The sequence below is a fragment of the Rattus rattus genome, chromosome 2 (genome assembly GCF_011064425.1).
Source record: "Rattus rattus isolate New Zealand chromosome 2, Rrattus_CSIRO_v1, whole genome shotgun sequence".
Lineage (NCBI taxonomy): Eukaryota > Metazoa > Chordata > Mammalia > Rodentia > Muridae > Rattus > Rattus rattus.
Window position 1 is genome coordinate 170,035,236 of NC_046155.1, and position 19,402 is coordinate 170,054,637.

Genomic DNA, 19,402 nt, shown 5'->3' on the forward strand with positions numbered 1-19,402 from the left:
TCCTGGGTTTCTCTATGTAAGGAGATGAGGACGCACAGTGGGGTCCATGGCGAGTCGAGCTGCCAAGGCCTGGTTTCCATGGTGCTGTGTGGCCAAACTTTTCCTGGGGACTCAACAGTAACATCTACTCAGCCACACCGGGATTCCTTGCCAGTGCAATGTATGAATACCACCGAAGTCCAACTCGGTGAACCATGAGGTTTACAGTGGAGTTAATTCCAGGACTATGCAGAAGTCACCCAAAGACAGCTGCTTCACCAAAGCTTGCCCCAGCATGAGGGACAGCTCACAAACCTGGGAATATGGAGCACCCTGCACAGCAGGGAGCAGCTCCTGATGTTTGAGGGCGCCCCTTCCAGGTGCCCCCGTTGGTGTAAACCTCCTGCAGGCAGCTCGAATGGGTTCTGCTTCCAGACATCTGGTCTGGTGTCAGAGCCTCCTTTGCAGCTTGGCCTGTCCTGGAGTCTTCTTTGCAGCTTTTATTATGTTCCCTTGCATAGAGGGCCTGGTGAATCTGTTTGGTTTCAGGGACTTCCTGAAGCTATTTTGAATTGTTTTCTATGAGTTTATTTATATATTCACTTTTATGTCCAGATCATAGTCCCTCTTTACTCCCAGTCACTCTCCTCACAAGGCCCCTTCCTAAAATCTCCCCTGTTCCTCACCTCTGAGAAGGGGAGGTTTTCCCTGGGTATCAGCCCACGTGTGTACCTCAAGTCATTGCAGAATTAGGCACATCCTCTCCAACTGAGGCCAGACAAGGCAGACCAGTCAGGGAATGAGATCCAAATGCAGGCGGCAGAATCAGGGTTAGCCCTTGCTCCCGTTGTTGGGGAGCTGCATGAAGATCAAGCTGCACATGTGCTACATATGTGTGGACAGCTCAGGTCTAGGCCTTGTATGGGCTTTGGTTGGTGGCTCAGACTCTGTGAGCCCCTAAAAGTCCTGGTTGGTTGAGTCCTTTGGTCTTCCTGTGGAGTTCCTATTTCCTCCAGGTTCCTCAATCCTTCTCCCAATTCTTCCATAGACGTCCTGAGCTCGGTCTAACATTTGACTGTGGGTGTCTGCAGCTGCGTAGGCAGCTGCTTGGTGGAGCCTCTAGGAAGACAATTACACCAGGCTCCTGTCTGCAAGCATAACACAGCATCATTAATAGTGTCAGGGGTTGGTGCTTGCCCACGGGATGGATTTCAATTTGGGCCAGTCATTGGTTGGCCATTCCCTTAGTTTCTGTGACATCTTTCTCCCTGAACTTCTTGTAGGCAGGACAAATTTTGGGTGGAAGATCTCATGGGTGGATTGGTGTCCTTATCGCTTCACTCGGAAGGTCCTGTCTGGTTACAGGAGTTGGCCACATCAGACTCCATATCCCTCACTGTTAGGAATCTCAACTAGAGTCACCCTCATAGACTCCTTAGAACCTCCTCCATCTCAAGTTTCTGGCAGCCATGGAGGGGTTGATGGGTGGAGGGAGGAGAGTGGAGGGGCCAGGTGCAGGGAGATCATGGGAAGAGGGCAGGGAGAGTGAACCCAGGACGGTGGCATGTGGGGTGTGTGTGAGTCTTTGTTTTGAATTGTCTAACTTCCAGATTAGGAGGTCCAGCCTAGGCACCGGGATCATGGGACTACATGATACATGGGTCACTCCAAGGCTCCTTCCCAACCTGGGGCCTCCCAGAGCCCTCTTGGTACTGCAGCATGAAGGACACACTGTGCCCTAGGAGGGCAGGAGGCTGTGTCCCTCAGCTTCTCTTGTGTGTGTGGATTTGGTTCTCTCCTTCCACAGTGTGGCTTCTGGGAGATTGACTGAGAGCATCAGGCTTGAGGGAGGAGCCATTGCCCATTGCCCACAGTGGCCATCTTACTGACCTGACTTCACAGAGCTTTAGGGTTCTCATTCTGGGCTGAAATTTGCCCACAGGTGGCTCTGTGGGGAAGGAGCAGGCAGTTCATATTCCAACCTCACTGTCCTGTCAGAACCCAGAAAGCAGTAGGCAGTCCCCATAGACCTGACAGCTCAGTGCTGAGATGGGGCGTGTCAGGAAGAGTGAGTCTGGAGACACAGAGGTGTCCATGTGCATCCACCATCCTCCTCAGGGGATTAATTAATGTTTCCACTGCCATGATGGAAACCAGAAGAAAGCAGGTTAATGGAGGGAAGACTTCCTGGTGGGGTAAAAGCTGATTGTGGTGGGGGGTGTGGCACCAGGTGTGTGTGGGGAGGGGCATGAAGCCAAGACATTGTCATTGGATCCACCATGGAGAGATTAGAATGGTGGGTCCGGGGTTGGGATTTGGCTCAGTGGTAGAGCGCTTACCTAGGAAGCACAAGGTCCTGGGTTTGGTCCCCAGCTCTGAAAAAAAAAAAAAAAAAAAAAAAAAAAAAGAATGGTGGGTCCCAGGCATGAGATGTGCCTGTCCACATTCAGGGTGGGTCGTCCGCACTCAGGTAATACTCTCTGAAAATTCACTCAGCAGTCACAGCCCCAAAGATGTGCTACGTTAATGCTCTGGTGTCTCCTTTTTTTTTTTTTTTAAAGATTTATTTACTTTATATGATTACATTGTAACTGTCTTCAGACACACCAGAAGAGGGCATCAGATCCCAGTACAGATGGTCGTGAACCACCATGTGGTTGTTGGGAATTGAGACCACTGGAAGAGCAGTGAGTGTTCTTAACCCCTGAGCGGTCTCTCCAGCCCTGCTGTCTCCTTTTCATATCACCTTTCTAAATACATTAATCACCAAACATATCATACAGTCTTTTTATTTGTCGAGATGGATGTTGGAGTTTTCCATAGAGAGGAGTTACTATCCCGTGAGGTATTGCTTTATCATTGTAATGTTATGTCCACCAGGAATTTGCATCATGGGCATAAGAGGGCAGAGATTACAGAAAACAGCACCTCAGAATGGGTGTTAGCGCCTGCACTATCAGAACTGCCTTTTACAAGACATCTTAACGCCCACCCCATCCTGTCTTGGCATCCCTTCCTGGGCTTACAGGTGTGCACCATCACATCCAACTACACAGAATTTCCTACAGATATGACACCAGGATTCAGGGGAAACGCATGATGCAGAACCAACAGACAGAGCCTGTATTTAAAACATGTTGTCGTGTCTGGGGAGACAGCTGTACAGTCAGAAATTCATATATCCCAGCGCCCAGGTTAGATGGTCAGGACCATGCACAACCCTAGCTCTAGAGGCTCCAATGCCCTCCCCTGGACTCTGAGGGCACTGCACTCACATGCCCATGCCCACAGACAGACACACTTAATTAAAAATAAACTTGAGAGGCAGAGGGGTTGAAAGCTTGAGAGAAACAAGACTACACATCAAAGATCTGTGGAAGGGGAACCCAGTTAGTACAGCTAGTTCAGGACCACAGATCTAGGTGTCATGGCCCACCCTGGAGAGGCAGAGGCTGGCAGATGTCTGAGTTCAGTGCCACCCTGCTTTATGGAGAGAGTTCAAGGAATGCTAGGGCCACGCAGAGAAACCCCATCTAGAAATAAACAAGAAGGTATTTAGGATCACAAAGGGAGGTGTGGGGGAAGGCATGACACAGCAGCTCACCCCTGTTATCCCAGCAGAAAGATGACGCTGAAGCAAGATGATCACCACAAGTTCAACGCCAAGTGGTCTACCTATGGGGTTCCACGTTGGCCAAGGCTACTCAGTGAGATCTTTCTCAAGTATGTAAAGAATAAATAAAGCCTCGGGACCACTGTGAGCTTGGCTCAGGCAGGCCCCATGTCTGAGGATGCTGTCAACTATGGAAGTTTGCAACCTTATATGAGGGGCTTCTACGTGACAGACGGCAATGCCCTCCTAATGGGCATTCCCCGAACAGAAGCCACCCTCAGTTTGCTGTGTTGCTGTGGCTGAGTCCTCAGTGTGTGGCACTACTTGAGAAGGATTGGAGTAGGTGTGGCCTTGTTGGAGTAAGCGTGTCAGTGGGGGATGTTGTCTCTACAGTACTACAGAACACTGACTGAAACCTGGCAAATTCTGAACAAGTGATTCCCCAGGGAGGAGGAAGAAAAAGGCTGTACTTCCTGGTATTTCCCCGTTTCAGGGGCGTGCTTACCCAAACCAGGGTTGATTTCAAGCCTCCAAGATGCCACTGACCACACATGTGAGGACATGATCAAAGGGCTCCAGTGTGGAGGACAGAACAGTCAGAAGTCCAAGGACATCCTTGGCTATTATCCATTTTGGAGCCAGCCTGGGCTCTGTGAGATTCTGCCTCAAAATTCAGATAAGACAAAATGCAGTTGTAAGCGTTTCCAGTGTCCAGTTCAGTAGTGTTGAGTATGTCCACGGTGTGGTCAGCAGATCCCCAGAACACATGGACACACTACCATTTACAAACTGTGGCTATAGACTGCTCATCTCCGTGAATAAGGTACACGTTCTGTCTGCAACACTGTATGAACCATATATGGGATGCATGCCTGAAATCCCAGTGCATAGAAGATGGAGGTAGGAGGATCAAGTGCTCAAGGCTGTCTTCTCTGGTTACTCTGTGAGTTCAAGACCAGCCTAGGCTATGTAAGGCCTGGTTTGAAAACCATGCTATGGGTGGTACAAACCTATAATCTTAGCACATGAGAGATAGAAGCAGGGGGACTTCCAAGAAGTTTAAGGCCAGACTTTCTATATAGCAAACTTCAGCTCTACTTACCTGGGGACACTCTGTCATACATAATAAACAGGAATTGTCACAAGAAATCATATAATATTCCCACTGTACAGCTGGGACAGAGATAAATTACACCGAAAATCATGGGAAATATGGCAAGTGGTGGCTGTCCAAGAATTAGTTTAAAAGTTCAACTGAAAAACCCTGTGGAAGAGAGAGCTGATTACCCAGACATGTGGGCAATGCTAAGACTACAGGGCAGGAGAGACTGCCACTCCTGCCCACCTATGTCCACATCCCTGGCCCAAGAGGAAACTGTATAGGGCCTCTGGGCACAGGAAGATAGCGGCAGTCAAGCTGCAGGAGCTCTGCAGTCCAGACTGCACCCAGATCTGAATGGACCCGGTCAAACAGCTCTTTGCTCCCAAATCCCGTGTGAGGGAGAGCTAGACCTTCAGAGGGGCAGACACGCCTGGGAAGCCAGAGGAGACTACTCTCTGCCCACATTTCTGACTCTAGAGAAAAACGCCTAGTGCCATCTGGGGCCCCTGTACACAGGGACCTAGGAGAAGTAGGGGCAGGCCCTTCTGGTTCCCACCCACAGGCACAGCTGAGAGCCAGTGGACAGGAATGACTACACACCTGAAAACAGAAAACTCTGTTCCCATAACTGGCTGTAAGAAAACAGGTCTACAGCACTCCTGACACAAAGGCCTATAGGACGGTCAAGCCACTGTCAGAAATAGCAGAACAAGTAAAACCAGAGACAACCTGATGGAGAGAGGCAAGCATAGGAACCCAAGCAACAGAAACCAAGACTACATGGCATCATCGGAGCCCAATTCTCCCACCAAAGCAAACACTGAAACACCAGAAAAGCAAGACCTAGATTTAAAATCACATTTTATAATGATGATGGAGGACTTTAAGAAGGTCATAAATAACTCCCTTAAGGAAATACAGGACAGCACAAGTAAACAACTAGAAGACTCTAAAGATGAAACACAAAAATTCCTTAAAGAACTACCGAAAAAAAACAACAAAACAGGAGAGGAAATGAACAAAACCATACAGGAGTTAAAAATTGAAATAGAAACAATAAAGAAAGCACAAAGGGAGACAACCCTGGAGATAGAAAACCTAGGAAAGAGATCAGGAGTAACAGATGTGAGCATCACCAACAGAATACAAGAGATAGAAGAGAGAATCTCAGGAGCAGAAGATTCCATAGAAATTAACAACACAACTGTCAAAGATAATGTAAAACGGAAAAAGCTACTAGCCCAAACATCCAGGAAATCCAGGACACAATGAGAACAAACCTAAGGATAATAGGTATAGAAGAGAGTGAAGACTCCCAGCTCAAAGGACCAGTAAACATCGTCAACAAAATCATAGAAGAAAACTTCCCTAACCTAAAGAAAGATATACCCATAAACATACAAGAAACCTACAGAACTCCAAATAGATTGGACCAGAAAAGAAACTCCTCCCGTCACATAATAGTCAAAACACCAAATGCACAAAATGAAGAAAGAATATTAAAAGTAGTAAGGGAAAAAGGTCAAGTAACATATAAAGGCAGACCTATCAGAATTACACCAGATTTCTCACCAGAGACTATGAAAGCCAGAAGATCCTGGACAGATGTCATACAGACCCTAAAAGAACACAAATGCCAGCCCAGGTTATTGTATCCAGCAAAACTCTCAATTAACATAGATGAAGAAACCAAGATATCCCATGACAAAACCAAATTTACACAATATCTTTCTACAAATCCAGTGTGACAAAGGATAATAAATGGTAAAGCCCAACACAAGGAGGCAAGTTACACCCTAGAAAAAGCAAGAAACTAGTCATTTTGCAACAAAACAAAGAGAAGACAAGCACACAAACATAATCTCACCTCCAAATATGAAGATAACAGGAAGCAATAATCACTATTCCTTAATATCTCTCAATATCGATGAACTCAATTCCCCAATAAAAAGACACAGATTAACAAACTGGATACGTAATGAGGACCCAGCGTTTTGCTGCCTACAGGAAACACACCTCAGAGACAAAGACAGACACCACCTCAGAGTAAAAGGCTGGAAAACAACTTTCCAAGCTAATGGTCCAAAGAAGCAAGCTAGAGTAGCCATTCTAATATCGAATAAAATAGATTTCAACCAAAAGCCATCAAAAAAGATAAGGAAGGACACTTCATATTCATCAAAGGAAAAACCCATCAAGATGAACTCTCAATACCAAATGTCTATGCTCCAAATACAAGGGCACCTATATTCATAAAAGAAACTTTACTAAAGCTCAAAGTACACATGCACCTCACACAATAATAGTAGGAGATTTCAACACCCCACTCTCATCAATGGACAGATCATAGAAACAGAAATTAAACAGAGACATAGACAGACTAACAGAAGTCATGAACCAAATGGATTTAACAGATATTTATAGAACATTCTATCCTAAAACAAAAGGATATACCTTCTTCTCACCACCTCATGGTACTTTCTCCAAAATTGACCATATAATTGGTCATAAAACAGGCCTCAACAGATACAGAAAGATAGAAATAATCCCATGCATCCTATCAGACCACCACAGGCTAAAGCTGGTCTTCAATAACAATAAGGGAAGAACGCCCACATATACATGGAAGTTGAACAATGCTCTACTCAGTGATAACCTGGTCAAGGAAAAAATAAAGAAAGAAATTAAAGACTTCTTAGAATTTAATGAAAATGAAGGTACAACATACCCAAACTTATGGGACACAATGAAAGCTGTGCTAAGAGGAAAACTCATAGCTCTGAGTGCCTGCAGAAAGAAACAGTAGAAAGCATATATCAGCAGCTTGACAGCACACCTAAAAGCTCTAGAACAAAAAGAAGCAAATACACCCAGGAGGAGTAGAAGGCAGAAAATAATCAAACTCACAGCTGAAATCAACCAAGTAGAAACAAAAAGGACTATACAGAGAATCAACAGAACCAAAAGCTGGTTCTTTGAGAAAATCAACAAGATAGATAAACCCTTAGCCAGACTAACGAGAGGACACAGAGAGTGTGTCCAAATTACCAAAATCAGAAATGAAAAGGGAGACATAACTACAGAATCAGAGGAAATTCAAAAAATCATCAGATCCTACTACAAAAGCCAATATTCAACAAAACTTCAAAATTTGGAAGAAATGGACAATTTCGTAGACAAATACCAGGTACCAAAGTTAAATCAGGAACAGATAAACCATTTAAACAACCTTATAACTCCTAAAGAAATAGAAGCAGTCATTAAGTCTCCCAACCAAAAAGAGCCCAGGTCCAGATGGGTTCAGTGCAGAATTCTATCAGACCTTCATAGAAGATCTCATACCAATACTATCCAAACTATTCCACAAAATAGAAACAGACAGAGTACTACCGAATTCCTTCTATGAAGCCACAATTACTCTTATACCTAAACCACACAAAAACCCAACAAAGAAAGAGAACTTCAGACCAATTTCCCTTATGAATATTATGCAAAAATACTCAATAAAATTTTTGCAAACCGAATCCAAGAGCACATCAAAACAATCATCCACCATGATCAAGTAGGCTTCATCCCAGGCATGCAGGGATGGTTTAATATACGGAAAACCATCAACACAATCCACTATATTAACAAACTGAAAGATAAAAACCACATGATCAATTCATTAGATGCTGAGAAAGCATTTGACAAAATTCCATACAGCTTCATGATAAAAGTCCTGGAAAGAACAGGAATTCAAGGCCCATACCTAAACATAGTAAAAGCCATATACAGCAAACCAGTAGCTAACATTAAACTAAATGGAGAGAAACTTGAAGCAATCCCACTAAAATCAGGGACTAGACAAGGCTGTCCACTCTCTCCCTACTTATTCAATATACTTCTCAAAGTCCTAGCCAGAGCAATCAGACAACAAAAAAAGGAGATCAAATAAATACAGATTGGAAAGGAAGAAGTCAAAATATCACTATTTGCAGATGATATGATAGTATATTTAAGTGACCCCAAAAGTTCCACCAGAGAACTGATAAATACCTTCAGCAAAGTGGCTGGGTATAAAATTAACTCAAATAAATCAGTAGCCTTCCTCTACACAAAAGAAAAACAAGCCGAGAAAGACATAAGGGAAATGACACCCTTCATAAAAGTAAATCCCAAATAATATAAAATACCTCGGTGTGATTTTAACCAAGCAAGTGAAAGATCTGTATGATAAGAACTTCAGGGTTGGGGATTTAGCTCAGTGGTAGAGCGCTTGCCTAGCAAGCACAAGGCCCTGGTTTCAGTCCTCAGCTCCAAAAAAAAAAAAAAAAACTTCAATTCTCTGAAGAAAGAAATTGAAGAAGAAAGACCTCAGAAGATGGAAAAAGATGGAAAGATCTTCCATGCTTATGGATTGGCAGGATTAATATAGTAAAAATGGCCATTTTACCAAAAGCGATCTACAGATTCAATGCAATCCATATCAAAATTCCAACCCAATTCTTCATAGAGTTAGACAGCACAATTTGCAAATTCATCTGGAATAACAAAAAACCCAGAATAGCTAAAACTATCCTCAACAATAAAAGGACTTCCAGGGGAATCACTATTCCAGAACTCAAGCAGTATTACAGAGCAATAGTGATAAAAACAAAAGCAAAAACAAAACTGTATGGTATTGGTACAGAGACAGGCAGATAGACCAGTGGAATAGAATTGAAAACCGAGAAATGAACCCACACACCTATGGTCACTTGATCTTTGACGAAGAAGCCAAAACCATCCAATGGAAAAAAGAGAGCATTTTCAACAAATGGTGCTGGTTCAACTGGAGGTCAACATGTAGAAGAATGCAGATCGATCCATTCTTATCACCCTGTACAAAGCTTAAGTCCAAGTGGATCAAGGACCTCCACATCAAACCAGATACACTCAAACTAATAGAAGAAAAAGTGGGGAAGCATCTCGAACACATGGGCACTGGAGAAAATTTCCTGAACAAAACACCAATGGCTTATGCTCTAAGATCAAGAATCGACAAATGGGATCTCATAAAACTACAAAGCTTCTGTAAGGCAAAGGGCACTGTGGTTAGGACAAAACGGCAACCAACAGATTGGGAAAAGATCTTTACCAATCCTACAACAGATAGAGGGCTCATATCCAAAATATACAAAGAACTCACGAAGTTAGACTGCAGGGAGACAAATAACCCTATTAAAAAAATGGGGTTCAGAACTAAACAAAGAATTCACAGCTGAGGAATGCCAAATGGCTGAGAAACACCTAAAGAAATGTTCAACATCTTTAGTCATAAGGGAAATGCAGATCAAAACAACCCTGAGATTCCACCTCACACCAGTCGGAATGGCTAAGATCAAAAACTCCAGCAACAGCAGATGCTGGTGAGGATGTGGAGAAAGAGGAACACTCCTTCGTTGTTGGTGGGATTGCAGACTGGTACAACCATTCTGTAAATCAGTCTGGAGGTTCCTCAGAAAATTAGACATTGCACTACCTGAGGACCCAGCTATACCTCTCTTGGGCATATACCCAAAAATGCCTCAACAAGTAACAAAGACACGTGCTCCACTATGTTCATAGCAGCCTTATTTATAATAGCCAGAAGCTGGAAAGAACCCAGATGCCCTTCAACAGAGGAATAGATACAGAAAATGTGGTACATCTACACAATGGAATACTACTCCGCTATCAAAAACAATGACTTTATGAAATTCATAGGCAAATGGATGGAACTGGAAAATATTATCCTGAATGAGGTAACCCTAGCACAGAAAAACACACATGGTATGCACTCATTGATAAGTGGATATTAGCCCAAATGCTCGAATTACCCTAGATGCACAGAACACATGAAACTCAAGAAGGATGACCAAAATGCGAATGCTTCACTCCTTCTTTAAAAGGGGAACAAGAATACCCTTGGGAGGGAATAGGGAGGCAAAGTTTAGAACAGAGACTGAAGGAACGCCCATTCAGAGCCTGCCCCACATGTGGCCCATACATATACAACCACCCAATTAGATAAGATGGATGAAGCAAAGAAGTGCAGGCCGACAGGAACTGGATGTAGATCTCTCCTGAGAGACACAGCCAGAATACAGCAAATACATAGGCGAATGCCAGCAGCAAACCACTGAACTGAGAACAGGACCCCCGTTGAAGGAATCAGAGAAAGGACTGAAAGAGCTGAAGGGGCTTGAGACCCCATATGAACAACAATGCCAACCAACCAGAGCTTCCAGGGACTAAGCCACTACCCAAAGACTATACATGGACTGACCCTGGGCTCCAACCTCATAGGTAGCAATGAATAGCCTAGTAAGAGCACCAATGGAAAGGGAAGCCCTTGGTCCTGCCAAGGCTGGATCCAGTGAAGGGGATTGTTGGGGGGAGGGTGGTAATGGGGGAGGATGGGGAGGGGAACACCCATATAGAAGGGGAGGGGGATATTGGCCTGGAAACCGGGAAAGGGAATAACATTTGAAATGTAAATAAGAAATACCCAATTTAATAAAGATGGGGAAAAAAACGTCCAACTGAATTGTAAATCCTTAATTTATAATAATGTCTATTTGTAGAAACTAGCTTGGCTGTTTTTTTCTGAAAATTTAAACATTCACCTCCTGAGTTAGCTAGCTCCAATAAACCACGGCCCGCATTCCAAAGAGAGTTACAGCTATACAGAATAGAAAATCATTTCCCTGATTCCCAGTGTCCCCAACACATAATGCTCTATAATCCTGGGACTTAAGTCTATCTGGTCATAATTCTTCCCCCTTCCCTCTACAAATCACATACCTGTCTGGAGAGTATTGGATCCTAGGAAGCCAAATTCTTACTATTAAACTAATGGGTGGGCTGGAGAGATGGCTCAGCGGTTAAGAACACTGACTGCTCTTCCAGAGGTCCTGAGTTCAATTCCCAGCAACCACATGGTGGCTCACAACTGTCTGTAACAGGATCTGGTGTGCCTGAAGAAAGTGACAGTGTACTCATATAAATAAATAAATCTTTTTTTTTTAAAAATGACCAATGAACAATACAAATGAAATATTTTGTTTCTTACATTGTTAAGATTCAAAAAAAACATTTGGGGCTGGGCTCTCATGGTACATACCTTGAATCCCAGAAGTCATGAAGCAGAGGCAGGTGGATCTCTGAGTTCAAGGCACACCTGGTTATACAGAGCAAGTTCCAGGACAACTAGGGATACACAGGGAATTCCTGTGTCAGAAAAAAAATGACATTTCTGGGAGTCTGGAGAGATGACACAAATGGGCAAAGAGCTTGCCGTGCCAGCTTGAGTACCTGGGCTATAATCCCTGGTACCCATTGCTGCACAAATGGTGGCACCCACCATTAAATCCAGGACTTGGGAAGAGGGTTTGGTCAAGGTCATTTTCAGCTACACAGAGGGCTCAAGGACATCCTGGGCTAGAAGATTCTGCCTGAACAAAACAATAGTTGAACAAAGTAAAAAGTATTTAAAGATCAAAGCAACACTCATTGTTTGTTTTAATTACTGCAGGAGGAAGAAAGGAGGAGGAGGAGGAGGAGGAGGAGGAGGAGGAGGAGGAGGAGGAGGAGGAGGAGGAGGAGGAGGAGGAGGAGAATTGAGAAGCAGCAAGATAACTCAGGAGATAATAGTTCCTGCTAACAAACCTAACAATTCTGAGTTTGATTACCCCGGACCCACTGGAAGTTGGGAATTGACAACCTCTAAGCTCCAGACATGTGCCTTGGCACACAAATGAAACACACACACACACACACACACACACACACACACACACACACACACTCTCTCTCTCTCTCTCTCTCTCTCTCTCTCTCTCTCTAAAATGTAATGCAAGAACTTAAATCCATGTGTAACTATTCCAAATGTTTGTCTCTGTCACAGTTTTGACAAACACAAATGGTTTCATTTGATGTTCAGGCAACCTGAACTGACAATCCAATTGCTACTCATACCTACAGTACTTAGAGTCATCTTAAGTAACAGGAAAGAGGGCTATCCTCTACTCAGCCCTCTAGGTCAGGATTAGAGGGTGAAAGTCTTCATTGTCGAATGCAGAGGGAGGAAGATCAGTTGACACATGGTGGTTAGGGCCTCTGTGTGGGTGCTGGAACAGGGCATGGCGAGGATATGAATGACCCTTCGGGTATTTAGTTCCATGGGCAAAGGCCAAATTTACTACCTAGAGCGGCTGGAGGAGCTGAGACAGTGTCCAGCAAACTAGGGAAACATGTATCCCGGAGCCACCCCTTCTACTTACTCCAGGGGTAGCAACAGCCAGGGGAGGGCGCATGTGCGCAACCAGTGATTGGCTTCTCTGGGGACCAATGAGGTGCAGTGATTCTCCAAGCTCAACCAATAAGACCATGCAGTCATCTTCAACCAATGGGACCTCGAGTATCCTGGCCAGGCTGGCCCCGCCCTCCGTGCCTCCTGAAGCAGCACCAGGAACACCGCACACCGTACCGGTCGCCATCAAAGCTGGGTGCACAGAGGACACACTGTGGCCTGAAAAATTTTGCCGGCTTAAAAATAAATAGACAGGTATTTCCCAAGCCCAAGGAGAGAAGCTAAATGGAATGAGGAAGGAGGGGTCATGGGCGGGACTCCTGAGGGAAAAAAGCAGACTGAGGGACCCCTCGGTCTGAGGAAGGAGCGCTAGAGGACCAGACTCCTGGCTCTGAGGAAGGAAGGCTGGGGTCTGAGAGAGGGAAGTTGGGGATCTGGAAAGCTGAGTCAGAAGTGGGAAGGCTGGTGCCATGACCCCGAGGTCTGAGGGAGGAGGTCTGGGACCCAGTCTCCTGAGTCTGAGGGAGGAGGGATAAGCCTGACCTCCTGGGTCTGAGAGAGGAGTCTGGCTACTGGGTCTGAGGGAGGAGACTAGAGTCTGGCTACTGGGTCTGAGGAAGGAGAGTAACAAGCCTGAGTCTGAAGGACCAGACACCGTCTGGCTACTGGGTCTGAGGGCGGAGGCTAATGTCTGGTCTGGCTACTAGGTCTGGGAGAGCAGGACTAGGGGTCTAGAATTCTGTGTCTGAGGGAGGAAGGTTGGGAGTCTCTAGAACGCTAAGTAAGACGGGTGAGGGGCAGAAGGGGAGTGGTACCCAGATTCCTGGGTCTGAGGGAGGAGGCCTAGGGGGTTTGGAATTCTGAGTCTGAAAGAGGAAAGCTGGAGCCCGAGATTCCAGGCTCTGAGGAAGTCAGACTGGGATCTGAATTCATGGGTCTGAGGGAGGAGACTGGCTAACTGTGTCTGAGGGAAGAGGCTATGGTCTAATCTGGCCAACAGTGGCTGTGTCTAAGGGAAGAGGCTAAAGTCTGGTCTGGCTACTAGGTCTGAGAGAGGAGGCAAGGGTCTGTCTATTGAGTCTGAGGGAAGAAGCTAGGGATCTGGAACCCTGGGTCAAGGTGAAGGACTGAGTTTGAGGCCCTCAGCCTGTATTCTAGGCAGGGGAGGCTGGTGTGGGACCCCTATGTGTGAGGAAGAAGAACTAGATTCTCTTCCTCTTTTAGGAGTGCTGGGTTCTGGACTTTTGCTCTGAAGGAGAAGACTGGAGTCTATGTTTCAGTATCAAGGAGTGGAATTCCCTAGACTTCTGAGTTTGAGGAAATAGGCTGGCTGCCCAGAATCATGTGTCCTTTGGGAGGAAAGTATCTGGAACTCAAACTCCTGAATCCTAGGATGAAGAGGACAGTGCCCTCAGAATTGGAGTTCTGCTGGAGCTGGGTCCTAAGGGCTGAGAGGCTGAGGCCTTGAGAGGTTTCTGCTGTTAAGTTTAAGCCCCTGAGGTTTAAAGCAGAAGACTCTCTTACCCCATTCTCCTGTGTGTAGAAGTTGAAGAAAGACAGTTGCCAAATTCCTATTGTTTAACGATAGGTGGCTTGGGTCTTAGAGCTGTGGAAACTTAGGTACAATCAACCTGTGACCTTGCTATTAACACACAAGCTACTTCAAGACAGACTTCATGGTCTCGCACACCATAAACCTACCACAAAGTGGACACTTGGAGAAAAGTAAGATTTAATCCCTGTCTGCCTGGCTGAATTGTGTGCTGTTCTCCATCAGTTCCCAGGTCCTGATCAGCTCTTCCCAAACTCAGAGAAGCCATGGGAGCCTGCCGCATCCAGTACATCCTGCTCGTCTTTCTTCTGATAGCCTCTCGTTGGACTCGTACGTATGGAGGATCAGAGGATAGTGGGGAAGGGTCACCCCACAGAGAAGGGCAATTTTATTTTTTTCTCATCTTCCCAGTGGTCCAAAATATCTACTGTGAGGTGAGTCGAACCCTGAGTTTGGAAGACAATCCAAGTGGTACCTTTAACTGGACTTCAAAGGCTGAGAAGTGCAATCCTGGAGAATTTTGCCAAGAAACGGTACTGTTGATTAAAGCAGGTAAGGTGAGAAGAGAATGGTGGGCCTCCACAGTTCCTCATTGCTGCCTCATTGCTGCAGTCCTGTGGTCCGGTTTGGCCTCCAGGCCTAATGCCTTGCCTGTCTTCTCAGCTTCCTTTCCCTCTTCTCCCTCTCCCTCCCACTGACTTGTGTTTATCGCTAATCTCGAGACCCTGTGGCAATAAAATGGCAGCTGGGAAGCCAGCCCAGTCAGTAAGGTGCGCGTCTTGGATGCATACGGATCACAGTTGAATCCCAGAACCCACATAAAATGGCCAGGCATGGTGACATGAGCTTGCAGTCCCAGCGCCGGGGGAGGCAGAGACGGGGATCCCTTGGCCTTGAGGGGGAGAATAGCTGCATCATCTACTTTCTCCCTGCTGAGCATGGGGCCCACCATTCACCTTCTCTACTTCCTGTGTCACAGAAGGAACCAAGACCGCCATTTTGGCCAGTAAGAGCTGTGTCCCTCAAGGAACAGAGACGATGACATTCGTTCAGTACACGGCCCCTCCTGGGCTGGTGGCCATCTCCTACAGTAACTACTGCAATGACTCCCTCTGCAACAACAGGAACAACTTAGCTTCAATCTTGCAAGCACCAGAGCCCACAGGTACCTGGGACATGGGGGTGAGCACTAAGGTGTTGGTCTGTCTTCTCTGTGCTTCTGCTCAGCCTAAGCTCTCTGTGGGCTAAACACGGGTCCTTTTCCCAGTTGTTGTTACTGAAGCCCCTCCCAGACTCACATTAGAATTGTAACACCATAGATGGGAGCCAGCAGTAGATAAGGTGCTTGCCCCACAAGCCAGAGGACCTGAGTTGGATTTCCCATAACTCATATAAAAAAAAAAGAAAAGAAAAGAAAATGCCAGGTACGGTGCCTGAGCTTGTTATCCCAGCTCTTGGAGGTAGAGGGAGACAGGAGCATCATCCTTTTGGTTTACTTGCCAACCAGTCTTGGCCTAATTGGTGGGCACCAGGGCAGTGAGAGACCCTGGATCAAAGGACAGAATTCCTGAGGATGACACCTGAGGCTGCCCTCGGGCCTCCACACATTATGCACCCACATTTACCCCACACAGACGCTCATGCACCATACACACACACATTTAAAGGTGATTTTTTTTTTAATGCAGATGGTACAAGTGTTGGTTTGTGAAAAATAAAAATAAAATAAAACATTTCACCCCTGCCTGCGCCTACCACCCCAACAGCAGCCCTGTCCCCACCTCAGTCTCAGCCCACGCTCACATACAGCCTCCTTCTCCGCTAGGATGTCAGCTCCTTGAAGATGTCCGCTCAGCCCTGAGAGTTAGGCATCCCTCCGTTTCTTGACTTGGAATGTAGTGCCTGATTCGTAACACCGCTGCTTGCCCACAAATCTTTCTGCTAGAACTGTCCCTTCTCCTCAGTCACCACGTCTAAGCAGAGTGTGGAAGTCATGTGGTCCCTGGGGTTGCTTTTTTAGTGTGCGTGTGTGCGTGCACGCGTGTGGAAGTGGGAAGACAGCTTTAGAGAGTTGATTCCCTCCTTCCACCTTTGCGTGGGTACTGAGACTTGGACTTGGGTGTTCAGGCTTGCACCACGAATGCCTTTACCCTCTGCATCGTCTCCACAGCCCAGTGGCTGAGGTTCTGAAGAAGAGAAAACCAATCAAAGGAGTAGATGGGATTCAGTAATGGTCTGGGGTTAGTGGGGCCCCGACAAGCCGCGGACCGGGGAGAGACAACAGGCAGGACAGGCTTCCCAGGGTGCTGGCTACAGCATACAGCAGCTTTCTCTCTCTCTCTCTCTCTCTCTCTCTCTCTCTCTCTCTCTCTCTCTCTCTCTCTCTCTCTCTCTCTCTGTCCCTCTCCAGAAACCTCCAACATGTCAGGAGCCCGCCACTGCCCAACATGCTTGGCCCTGGAGCCCTGTTCCAGTGCCCCCTCTATGCCCTGTGCCAATGGCACGACTCAGTGCTACCAAGGAAGAGTCGAGCTCTCTGGAGGTAAAGGTCCTCAGGGTGCTGGTGCGCGGGTGCCCGAGGTGAGGGACGACTGGGCTCCCCACTCACTAAGCTTCCTCTTTCCTGGCTCATAGGAGGCATGGACTCCGTCGTGCATGTTAAAGGCTGCACCACTGCAATCGGCTGCAGACTGATGGCCAAGATGGAGTCGGTGGGACCCATGACAGTGAAAGAGACCTGTAGTTACCAGTCATTCCTTCGCCCCCGAGTGGCAGAGATCGGGGCCTCCTGGATGCCCACCTCACTGTGGGTGCTGGAGCTCCTGCTTCCGGCGCTGTCGCTGCCCCTCATCTACTTCCCTTGAGAGGACACCGGGGGTCAGGGGACGCCTTAGTCCCAGACACTGGGGCCTTGGCTAGGAGGGAGCCTTCCGCCCGCTGATACCAATCGGAAGGATTGGGGTGGGGTTGAACAGAGGCTGCATGTGTATTGGACACGAATAATAAAATTAGTGACTTGCTATTCAATGTGTGTGCCTGCATGCGTTTGCGTGGCTGGGGGCGGACGGTGGACAACGTTTAGAAATGAGTTCTCTCCTTCTACCATGAGGGTCCCAGTGACTAAACTCAGGTCACTGGGCTTAGTGGCGAGCACTTTTTGTTTTAAAGATTTATTCATTTATTACATATAAGTACACTGTAGCTGTCTTCAGACAAACCAGAAGAGGACATCAGATCTCATTACAGATGGTTGTGAGCCACCATGTGGTTGCTGGGAATTGAACTCAGGACCCCTGGAAGAGCAGCCAGAGCTCTTAACCACTGAGCCATCTCTCCAGCTCGGCAAGTACTTTTTTTCCCTCATTAATTTATTTGTTTGTTTATTCACTTTACATCCCGATCACCACACCCCCTCCTCCCAGCCCCCCCTCACACAGTCACTCCCCCCATCCTTCCTCCCCTTCTGAGAGGATGGAGACCCCCCCCTGGTACCCCCACACCCTGGCACATGGAATCTCTGCAGGTCTAGGCACATCCTCTCCCATTGAGGCCAGACAAGCCAGCCCAGTTAGGGGAACAGGATCCACAGACAGGCAGCAGTCGCAGGGACTGCCCCTGCTCCAGTTGTTGGGGGAACCTGCATGAAAACCAAGCTGCACATCAGCTACATATGTGGTGGGGGGGTACAGCACTCCAGAAACAGATGCAGTGTGAGGGAGCCCGAGTGTGCTCTTTGGTTGGTGGTTCAGCCTCTGAGAGTTCCAAGGGTCCAGGTTAGTTGACTCTGTTGGTCTTCCTGTGGAGTCCCTGTCCCTTCCTGGTCCCTCAGTCCCTCACCCAGATCTTCCATAATCCACTGAACCATTTCACCTACCCAAATTTGTGATTTGTGTTTGCTTCAAACCATGAAGTGAGGCTTCAGGGCTGAAGAAGAGGAACCCCTAATGTCTGAAACACACATTTTCCAGATAGGAAACAGTTCAGATGAATTTTAATTTCTCACATTCATGAGCTACAGCCAGAGACAGGCAAGGTGACACGTGGCTGTAATGCCAATTCTTGGGGCATGTCAGGCCAACCTGCTGGACATAGCAAGACCCCATCTCAGAAAACAGCAGGGTGTTCAACCCCTTTAATCAGCACTCCAGAGGCAGAGGCAAGTGGATCTCTGGGAGTTCTGGGCCAATTATTATTAATTATGTTTAATTAATCATATTAAATATAATATATTTTATATTTTTATATGACATATATAATTTTATATAATACATATAATTTTAACATAATAGAATAGAAATATGTATATCGATATATATATATACATGTATATGTATATATATATATGAGTGAGGACAGAAATTATCAAGAAATGACTTCAGGCAGGAGCCAGGACATAAACATAGGTATTTGACAAAGAGTCTGATTTTTCTTTCACCCTACTATGCTAATTTCTCTGTAGGATTCCCAACCTAAACTTAAGGCCAAAGTCTACTGCTTTGAGAGTTCTGTCAGCTATGCCCATGGGGCATGAAGAGAAAAATCAGACTCCTCGGTTCTCCAGGTCTAACAAGCCCATCCCCCCATGTCCTGAGGGTCCCCCTCTCTCTGCATCCTTCAGAGGGTGAGCAGCAGGAACGGATGGATGTGGTCCTGAGGTATATAGAGGAAAGAAAGGGCAAAAACATGGAGGGATGGAGGGAGGGAGGGGAGGGGAGGGAGGGAGGGAGGGAGGGGGAGAGAGAGAGAGAGAGAGGGGGAGGGAGGGAGAGGGAGGGAGAGTGAGGGAGGCATCATTTTGATTTTTAGTCTTGTTTTACTTGGTTATTCTGGATTTTGTTTTGT

At 46.4% G+C, this 19,402-nt stretch overlaps 1 protein-coding gene across 1 annotated transcript; it reads left to right on the top strand.

Annotated features, from left to right (window-relative positions):
- The first annotated feature begins 14,826 nt into the window (after positions 1–14,826).
- On the top strand, positions 14,827–17,582 carry LOC116894487 (testis-expressed protein 101). The gene is made up of 5 exons (XM_032896197.1): positions 14,827–14,890; positions 14,972–15,112; positions 15,540–15,725; positions 16,971–17,102; positions 17,195–17,582. Exons 1-5 carry the CDS (start codon positions 14,827–14,829, stop codon positions 17,422–17,424), a joined length of 753 nt encoding a protein of 250 aa, XP_032752088.1. The 3' UTR covers positions 17,425–17,582.
- The last annotated feature ends 1,820 nt before the right edge of the window (positions 17,583–19,402 follow it).